Source organism: Capsicum annuum, chromosome 2 (genome assembly GCF_002878395.1).
Source record: "Capsicum annuum cultivar UCD-10X-F1 chromosome 2, UCD10Xv1.1, whole genome shotgun sequence".
Classification (NCBI taxonomy): domain Eukaryota; kingdom Viridiplantae; phylum Streptophyta; class Magnoliopsida; order Solanales; family Solanaceae; genus Capsicum; species Capsicum annuum.
Genome location: NC_061112.1, coordinates 152,015,472 through 152,025,205, shown reverse-complemented (window position 1 = coordinate 152,025,205; position 9,734 = coordinate 152,015,472). Strand labels below are relative to the sequence as shown.

The 9,734-nt window shown below is 36.0% G+C and overlaps 1 protein-coding gene across 1 annotated transcript; it reads left to right on the top strand.

The window, feature by feature from the left end:
• Positions 1–689: 689 nt before the first annotated feature.
• On the top strand, positions 690–9,124 carry LOC107860645 (probable phospholipid-transporting ATPase 8). Its single transcript, XM_016706071.2, has 11 exons — positions 690–1,932; positions 3,067–4,427; positions 5,038–5,148; positions 5,280–5,556; positions 5,696–5,784; positions 5,868–5,976; positions 6,050–6,259; positions 6,386–6,511; positions 7,056–7,154; positions 7,486–7,677; positions 8,365–9,124. Exons 1-11 carry the CDS (start codon positions 1,543–1,545, stop codon positions 8,929–8,931), a joined length of 3,531 nt encoding a protein of 1,176 aa, XP_016561557.1. The 5' UTR covers positions 690–1,542; the 3' UTR covers positions 8,932–9,124.
• The last annotated feature ends 610 nt before the right edge of the window (positions 9,125–9,734 follow it).

Sequence of the window (9,734 nt, the reverse complement as noted above, 5' to 3'; positions counted from 1 at the left end):
ATTTAATTAATGTTTTTTTGATTTAATATAATGGCCAATTAATATTAAATAATTATTTTTAACAAAATGATCAATTAATATGGAACGGAGAAAGTAAATTATAAAATTGAAAAGGTACAAATATATTCTCGAACTTTGATAAATAGTACAAATATACCCTTATCACTAATAGAGGAATACGATCGTGACACGTGTCTCGCAGTTAGTGATAAAAGTATATTTATACTTTTTCATTAACGACAAGAATATATTTATACTTAAAATATGATGAAGAATATATTTGCACCATTTATAAAAATTTGAGGGTATATTTTTATACCTTTGTCCCAAAAAAAAAAGAAGATGGATGGAGTTGATAAAGAAACAGCACAGTAGTGATTCGTAATTGTTCCAACTAAACAGCCACCTCATCACATCAATCAGCGTACGTTTTTCATCGAACCACGCGCCTCTATTCGTGAACACTCCTGTCTAAACAGTCGAAATATACGACGTCGTCCTTCACGAAAAAGTACTAAAGTACATTACAGTCTTCGTTAAATCTTGACCAAAGTTATATTGCTTAATTTACATCATTACCCACGTGGACGGATAAGATAAATTACGTCATTCAGTCAGTCCACGTAAGTCAAAGTTCCAATAACGCCAAAAAAAGTTTTGCTATTTTTTACCTCCAGTATATTTTACCCCCTTCTTTTTTTTTTTTTTTTCTAACTTTGTCGCATTTATTGAGTGTTAAGTTGATATGAATAAAGTAAATTAAAATAGGTAGATTATATTATTTGTGATCCTTCAAACATGTTATTGCACTTCTACAGAATTCTTATAAAATATAAATTTTGTAAATATTTTTGAAGAGTTGGATCAACTAAATATAATCGTATAAATTTTATGAATATTTTTGAAGAGTTGGATCAACTAAGTATAATAGTGACACTGTTCATTCTCTTTACTTGTGGAAACAGCAAAACATAAAATAGACACATTTTGTTGGCCAACTAACTGCTTGTACTAGAAAAGTCCTAATTATTTTTCCTAATCTTCACCAAATCACTTTCTTAAAAGTTTATGGAAACAAGATTGTCAACATTCCATTGTGTGGGGATGTATCTACTTTCCTTGTTATTGCAAGTAAATGTAAAAAAGAGTTGGGAGTTTGTAGCATATTTGTCACTTCACCGACAGTGGAAGCAAGGGATCTTTAGTAGTACCATAGAACAAAGATAAGAATTTTGAGGAAAACTAAGTGTTAGGGTTTACTTTTCTTGATACTCCATTAGAGTTTTAGTATTTTGGTGGATTTTTTATGGTGATTTTAAGCTAAGAATATGAGAAAAGAAGGATCTTGATGTTAAGAACTCTTTCATTCTTTTGATCAAGTTGTTGTTCACACTTGGAGTTAACTTGCTTCTTAGTTTGTAAAGTGTTGGTTGTTAGACAAGTTTCTTGAATTTAATGTGTGGATTAGAGTAGTGTAATCAGTGTTTTAATTCCCTTTGCTGTGTTTTTTACTGGTGTTAGTTTTGCTTAGAATTGGAGAAAATGGTAGATGGTAAGATGAAGATATGTTTTAGTAAGATATATAGTTTTTCATGTATGAGGTGTTCGTTTAAGGAGGAACATAGTCAAATTGGGAAGAGGGGTTTTTCGAGGATCGTGTATTGTAATGATCCTGATAATCCAGAACAGGTGCAGCTAAATTATAGGGGGAATTATGTTTCTACTACAAAGTACACAGCAATTAATTTCATACCAAAGTCATTGTTTGAGCAATTTAGGAGAGTTGCAAATATATACTTTCTTGTTGTTGCTTGTGTTTCATTTAGTCCTCTGGCTCCTTATACAGCCAGCAGCATTTTAGCGCCTTTATTGGTTGTGATTGGAGCAACGATGGCCAAAGAAGGGATCGAAGATTGGAGGCGTAAAAGGCAGGTATATGTTTAATGTATTCTGATGCTTGAGAATCTTCTGTCCTAGCTGCTATATTTAGTCCAGTTTCATAGGTTCATAAGCTCTGTTTTCTCCGGCTGGGATCAACTAGCTCCGATTGGTGTTCCAGTCTCCGTTCACCAATCACCGATAAATTCTAGCAAGGGTGAAAATTCAATAACATACCTAGTGTAGTCCACAATGTGGGGTCTGGGGAGGGTAGGGAGGCGGTGTAACTTGGCCGATGTGGTTAGCAACTAAGGATAATGACTTTGAGGTACTGTTGATTTCACAATGAGGATGATAGAATTTGTTAAGTAGATCCTTGTCATATATTTATGATGCGTCTAGGCAACAATACTCATTATAGAAACAAAGAGATGTGTAGTGACACTTTCTATAAAAAGAAAGGAAAAAAGTAGTTAAGCAATATCCAGTGGCATATGAAGATAATAAGATATAGCTGCAACCACAAACTCCAGTGGATATAATGTGTAAAGTTGTCCCCAACTGAGACCCTGAGAGGTACTATCAGCCCTTTTTTCTTTTTTGAAAAAGAAGAACCTATTTAGAATAAATAAATAAATGCTGTGCCTTACTTGAAATTATTTGGATATACAAATATATTTTCGCAGGCACAAAAATTGACTACTTGATACAAATCAATATCTATCATTTTATTCCCTCCCCTTTTTTTTAAATAAAATGAAGTCTGTTACTTTATATTAAGCGAACATTTTATTTCCCTATTGGGTGGACACAAGTGCTTCAACTTAGATATTTCCCTGGTGAACAAGTCTTTGAAAAGGATAGTTAGTTAGAATAGTTACTAATTGTTGCACCATGTGTCTCAAGTGTAAAATCAGATGTACTATAATTTGAGAAGTCTGGATGTCGTGTCGAAAAACATCACTAGGAATATCTGATGTCTTTAGTTGTGTGATTACAAGGTTGTACTCTTACTTTCTGATCAATAGTTGCTCTTAGTCTATGCTGGCATGCCTGTGGTTCTGGAAGTTTGACAAAAAAAAATAAAATGTTGGCGCGCTTTTGGTTAGTTGTAAGCAAGTTAGGGGTTTATTCAATGGTCTTTCTTGTAAAATTTTAGTTCTTTTGATGCAATATAGTCTTTTTCAGGATATTGAGGCCAATAACCGGAAAGTAAAAGTATATACTGACAATAATACTTTCCAAGAGACTAGATGGAGAAGTTTGCGAGTTGGTGATCTCATTAAGGTGTTCAAAGATGAATATTTCCCCACTGATCTGCTTTTGCTTTCATCAAGCTATGAGGATGGGATATGTTATGTTGAAACCTCCAATCTTGATGGAGAGACCAACCTTAAGGTGAAGCATGCATTGAATTTCACATCCTCCTTGAAAGATGATAGTTCTTTTCAAAATTTTAAGGCTGTTGTCAAGTGTGAAGATCCAAATGAAGATCTTTATACATTCATTGGAACTCTATATTATGATAAACAGCAGAACCCTCTTTCAGTGCAACAGATACTTCTGCGAGGTTCGAAGCTACGGAATACTGATTATGTTTATGGTGTGGTCATTTTTACTGGTCATGACACAAAAGTCATGCAGAATTCTACGGATCCTCCTTCTAAGAGGAGTGGCATTGAGAAAAGGATGGATAGAATAATATACGTTCTTTTTGGTACCTTGATTGCAATAGCTTTTATTGGATCGATCTTTTTCGGGATTGAGACTAAGAATGACATTTCTGGTGGTAAACTAAGGAGGTGGTATCTTCGACCAGACAAGACAAGTGTATTTTATGATCCAAAACGAGCTTCACTGGCTGCATTTTTCCATTTCCTGACAGCCCTTATGTTGTATGGGTACTTGATTCCTATTTCGTTATATGTGTCTATTGAAATTGTGAAGGTTTTACAGAGCATATTCATCAATCAAGATATGGAGATGTACTACGAGGAAACTGACAAGCCAGCTCGTGCAAGAACATCTAATCTGAATGAGGAACTTGGGCAGGTTGACACTATACTCTCTGATAAAACAGGCACCTTAACATGCAACTCCATGGAGTTTGTTAAATGTTCCATAGCAGGTGTTGCATATGGACGTGCTGTGACAGAGGTAGAGAGGGCCTTGGCGAAGCAAAAAAGAGATGGAGCACAGGAAGTAGGTAGTACTTCCAATGACGTGGAGGAATCAAGTGACCCTACTGTTAACTTAGAGAAATCTATTAAAGGATTCAACTTCAAAGATGAGCGTATAATGAATGGTCAATGGGTCTATGAGCCTCACAGAGACATGATACAAAAGTTCTTTAGAGTGCTGGCGATTTGTCACACGGTTATTCCCGATGTGGACAAAAAAACAGGTGAGATCTCCTATGAAGCAGAGTCACCAGATGAAGCTGCCTTTGTCATTGCAGCAAGGGAACTTGGGTTTCAGTTCTTTGAAAGAACACAGGACAGAATTACACTACATGAGCTGGATCATCAAAGTGGCAAGATTGTCGACAGGTAAATTTTTGAATTGGTTTTTTCTTGTATTGGAATCTTAAATATTCAGAAGCTCTATTCAGAAATGCGAAAGCGATTTGCTCATCCAGTAGCCAAGAATACATCCAAATTTCCCTATTTTTGTCCTTTTTGGGATGTGGTATATCCACTCTGTTTCATTTCACCTCCTTCGGTTGTGTGGTTGTGAAGAATCCCCGGCAGAACTTCTTTCTGTTGGTTGATATTTTCTCAGGGATTAAATACTAATTTTATGGCCTGTCAAGTGCCAACCATGCAAGGTTGGTCACCAACAGTATTAATCATGGGGAAAATATTGTTCTAGGATAACGAATTGTTCTTTTTCTTTTCTTCCTATACTAGTATCTTGTGCAATGCTTTTCAAGTTAAAAGTTTTCCCTTAATGTACATTTCAATCAGAATGCAGTATCTGGAGATTCACTGTCTCTATAAACCTGTTTTGTTTAATCTGCGTTGATACTTCTATGAGATAAAATTCCTTAAAGATCACATGAAATATGAATAATATGTTGCAGTTTTATAACTCTTATGGTTCTTCAGTTTTCCAAAAAAAAAAATAAAAAAATTCTGCATGACATAGTCCTCATTTCAGATCATATCAGCTCCTTCATGTCTTAGAGTTCAGTAGTTCGCGGAAGAGAATGTCTGTAATCATTAAAAATGCTGAGAACCAGTTGTTGCTCCTCTGCAAAGGTGCAGACAGGTTTGTATCTCCTTTCATTGCCCTTGCGCGTCCTCTTGTTCTTATCAAGTGATCAAATATGTGATTCAAATTCTCCGATTCTGTTTACTTTAGACTGATATCTTCTTACTTCTAATATTTCTTCTTGTTAGTGTGATGTTCGAACGACTTTCAAAAGATGGACGAGTCTTTGAGGGTATAACAAGGGAACATCTTAAACAATATGCTGAAGCAGGATTGCGAACTCTGGTTGTAGCATACCGTGAGCTTGATGAGGAAGAGTTCCAATCATGGGAACAAGAGTTTTTGAATGCCCAAGCTTCTGTAACAGCAGACAGAGATGCTTTGGTGGATGCTGCTGCTCAGAAGATTGAAAGGGACTTGATTCTCCTTGGTGTTACTGCTGTTGAGGACAAGCTTCAAAAAGGGGTGAGCTTTAATCTTGTGTTGTACATTGCTTGCAATTCAGACGATCTTGCAATCTCCTTTTTCGCTTTGCATTCTATTCAAATGACGTGCACCCTTAACGTTAGGGAGTCACTTTCCAATTCCAAACTGATTACTGCAGGTCCCTGAATGCATTGATAAACTTGCAAAAGCTGGGATTAAGATTTGGGTCTTAACTGGCGATAAGATGGAAACGGCTATCAATATTGGGTAGGTTTTATTAGTAAAATGATGCAACTTCTATGCTCTTAACTATGAATGGAATTCTCATTATCTTTCTGAATGTCATCTAGGTATGCTTGTAGTTTATTAAGACCAGATATGAGGCAAATTATAATTTCTTTAGATTCTCAAGACATATTGGACTTGGAAAACCAAGGAAACAAGGAGAATATAGCAAAGGTACACGATTTTGCGTTTGTTTTGCCTGCAATAACACAAAAATTTCTATTTTCACCAAGTTCAACTGTCTTAGGCTTTACATGATAGCATTACAAAGCAAATAAGGGCGGGAATGTCACAAGTAAACTCAAGCCGAGAAACTACTGCAACATTTGGTTTGATCATTGATGGCAAATCGTTGTCATTTGCTCTTGACAAAAAGCTGGAAAAATCATTCTTGGAGCTTGCAATAAATTGTGCATCTGTTATTTGCTGCCGCTCCACTCCTAAACAAAAAGCTCTTGTAAGTGCCATCCCTTCCAGTTTTATATTTAGAGAATTTTGTTCATGAACTATATACGAAGTTTGTTCAATATTTATTTCTTTGGGCCATTTGAATAATCTGACAAAAATCTTTGAAGTTACACAGGTTACCAGATTGGTGAAAGTTGAAACACACCACACTACGTTAGCAATTGGGGATGGGGCAAATGATGTAAGCATGCTGCAAGAGGCTGATGTTGGGGTTGGCATCAGTGGTGTTGAAGGAATGCAGGTTATTTTTTTCGAGTTCTTCCTCTTTTGTATTATCCTTTTCCCTCCCTCCATTTCTCAGTATTTGGGCCCTTTTAACTTTTTTCGTTTTCCACTTCAACCTTTTCATTGTCGGGTAGATACCTTTCCTCTGGTGGGGTTGGGGTGAGGGATTAGGCAGTAACTTCGTCTGTCCTGGTTTTTCTGTACATATTGCCGTATCTATTCTCCCTCAATTGTGAGTGCATGCACAATTTTGATATCTGTTGTAAGGTCTGTTAACCGTTGGAGACCTAAAAATCTACAGAAAACGAGGGTATCAGTACATCATGCGACTGTAATATATTTTTCAAGGGAAAAACATGTAGTGTAAGATCATAAATATTATTATTATTAACGAAGTCGGTCATAGCTTAGTCATAAGCTTTTTCCAGAAGACGTTCTCTCTTCTCGTCTTTCTTGATGGACTGTGATGTGTTGTAGGCAATATAAGCACATATTCTTTCTGCCAAACAATGTCCATGTTTTAGAGGGGTTTTAACTGATGATTCTGCAAATCTTACTAGGCTGTCATGTCAAGTGATTATGCAATAGCTCAATTTCGTTTTCTTGAGCGCTTGTTATTGGTCCATGGACACTGGTGCTACAGGAGAATATCTATGATGGTAAGTATTCCTTATCTTTCCTTGAATAAAAATAAAATTATATATGACCAGAAACCACATCTGACATTTTGTTCATCTTGGGTTGAATGTGCACCAAACAAAAAATTGATACCATTCTTTTAACCTTCTTATTAGTAACAACTGTACTGATGTAATTAACATTTGCAGGATTGAGGTGAATATTTTTATTTAAGCAAGCATGCAATATAATTATTTAAGAGGCTTACAGTTTTTCTTAAACCATTAAGAAGTATGACACGTTTAGTTTCATGTTCGGTTTTGAATTAGAGACATTTATTATCTTCCTGATATGACTTTGGTTTGGTTACAGCTATGCTACTTCTTTTACAAGAACCTCACCTTTGGGTTGACCCTTTTCTGGTTTGAGGGCTTTGCTTCTTTCTCGGGTCGACCTGCTTATAATGACTGGTATATGTCATTATATAATGTGTTTTTCACATCACTTCCTGTGATCGCTCTCGGTGTCTTTGATCAGGATGTTTCTGCACGCCTATGTCTCGAGGTCTGTCTCCTATTTTACTTCCTTTTAAGCACCGCAATCAAAATTATATTTATTTAACAATTAAGTTATTTCATGCTAAAGCATGATAAGGAAGTTAAATAAAGGAGTGGCGACATTTACATGGTTTATAAATGCATAAATCACCTTCATATAAGTATATACTCAGGATTAGGAAAAAGCACAATGGCGTGGTTAGGAAACGGCTTTACACATTGTTTCTACGTTTCATGTATTCTTTGATCTCTGATCCAAGTGGATACAACTAATCCAAGTGAGCAAGAGGACCCAAACCTTGAACACATTTTTGCCTAATTATTATTTAGCAGCAGAAAGACAGAGAGAATCGAAGATTCCCAAAGGGATTGCCAACAAGAATTGTGGGAGTTAGCTGGAAAAATTATTAGAAAGCAGTTATTAAGCGTAATCTACATGCAATGCTAACCGTATTACAGATGAAATCTACCTTTCTCTTCGGTAAATGTTACTACCCTCAAGGGATAGAAGGTTTTGTTCGACGAGGCACTTGAAATTGAATATTCTATTTATGCGAAGATGTAGTTGAAAGAGTTAAGTGAATCACTTCGTATCCCATGAAGCCTCTTGATCTGATCTTTAGCTCAAGTTACTAAGTAATACATGCAAGTCGAGAAGGATTTCTTTATATCTCTCATAGCATCTCTTTTGCAGTTTCCGAAGCTCTATGAAGAAGGAACAAAGAACATTCTCTTCAGTTGGCCTCGCATTTTAGGCTGGATGTTGAATGGTGTTATCTGTTCTATGATCATCTTCTTTGGCACCACCAATTCACTCATGCATCATGTATTCCGGAAAGATGGTCAACCAGTTGACTATGGAGTCCTCGGAGTGATAATGTACACGTGTGTAGTGTGGACTGTCAATTGTCAGATGGCGATCTCCATCAACTACTTCACTTGGATTCAACACTTCTTCATTTGGGGCAGCATTGCCATTTGGTATGTCTTTTTAGTAGTTTATGGCTCTATTTCACCTATAATATCTACAACGGCGTACAAAGTTCTTGTGGAAGCCTGTGCTCCGAGTCCATTCTATTGGCTGGTCACCCTTCTAGTCGTCGTTGCCACTTTGTTACCATACGTTGCGTACAGGGCATTTCAAACAGAGTTCCATCCTATGTACCATGATCAGATTCAAAGGAAACGATTCGAAAGTATAAACAGTGAGACTCTGCTGAGGAATCCATCGGTAGAGGCAAACAAAAGATTAGATCTTTAAGAATAGTTTGTAGTTGTCACATTACATAAATGACTGTTTCATATGTAAAGTGAGTTGTGTAAAGTAGATATATAGTAATGTTGAGTGAGTGAGGCTAGGAAGTTGAAACTAACAATTTGAGGTGTCATTTTTGGGGTGAAATTTATAATTGTTGTAACAATTTGATATATAGTAATGTAGAATAGTTTGTACACTGATAGTGCACAAAACTTAAATTCATCTGACTAATAAGGCGACCTATGACTCGTATTCTTTGAAAGATATTTTAAAAAAGACACACTACTTTTCAGAAGTTTGGGTAGTGTGATCCAATTGCTAAATTAATTTATGAACACCAATTAACCGACAAGGCAAGCCATTTGGGGTCCTTTCATATATGGTGATACTATACATACATAGTGAGATGATTTATGAATTAGGTGCACTAATTTAATTGATGTTGATGCTATACATTTTATGTTTGTCTCATTTCCTTTTCATCACTTGACATTTGATCAGTTTGTTGTTTTTCTTCCTTCCGAAGTAATTGCATCTTTATTATATATTTTAGTACTATTTGTTGTTTTCAATGTTTCCGGAGGCAACAACTTCAACACAAGTTCAAGTCTAAGACAAGAACACTGTCACGACCCAATTTCTCAAGTCATGATGGCGCCTACTTTAACCCACCAGTAGGCAAGTCAAGCCATAGTCCCAAATGATAGGTAACGAGATAACAGGCAGAGACAAAAAAAAAGATCACGTATAATGATAACAACAACAATAATAAGTGAAAACCAAGGAGGAGCATATATAATATATCA

What these genes read in the sequence shown, in the direction of transcription:
- LOC107860645 (XM_016706071.2), top strand. Translation starts at nt 1,543, where the DNA reads ATGGTAGATGGTAAGATGAAGATATGTTTTAGTAAGATATATAGTTTT. An exon ending in AGTGGCAAGATTGTCGACAG is followed by an intron (nt 4,428 to 5,037) that starts GTAAATTTTTGA and finishes TCCTCATTTCAG; the next exon opens with ATCATATCAGCTCCTTCATG. An exon ending in GTGGTGTTGAAGGAATGCAG is followed by an intron (nt 6,512 to 7,055) that starts GTTATTTTTTTC and finishes AAATCTTACTAG; the next exon opens with GCTGTCATGTCAAGTGATTA.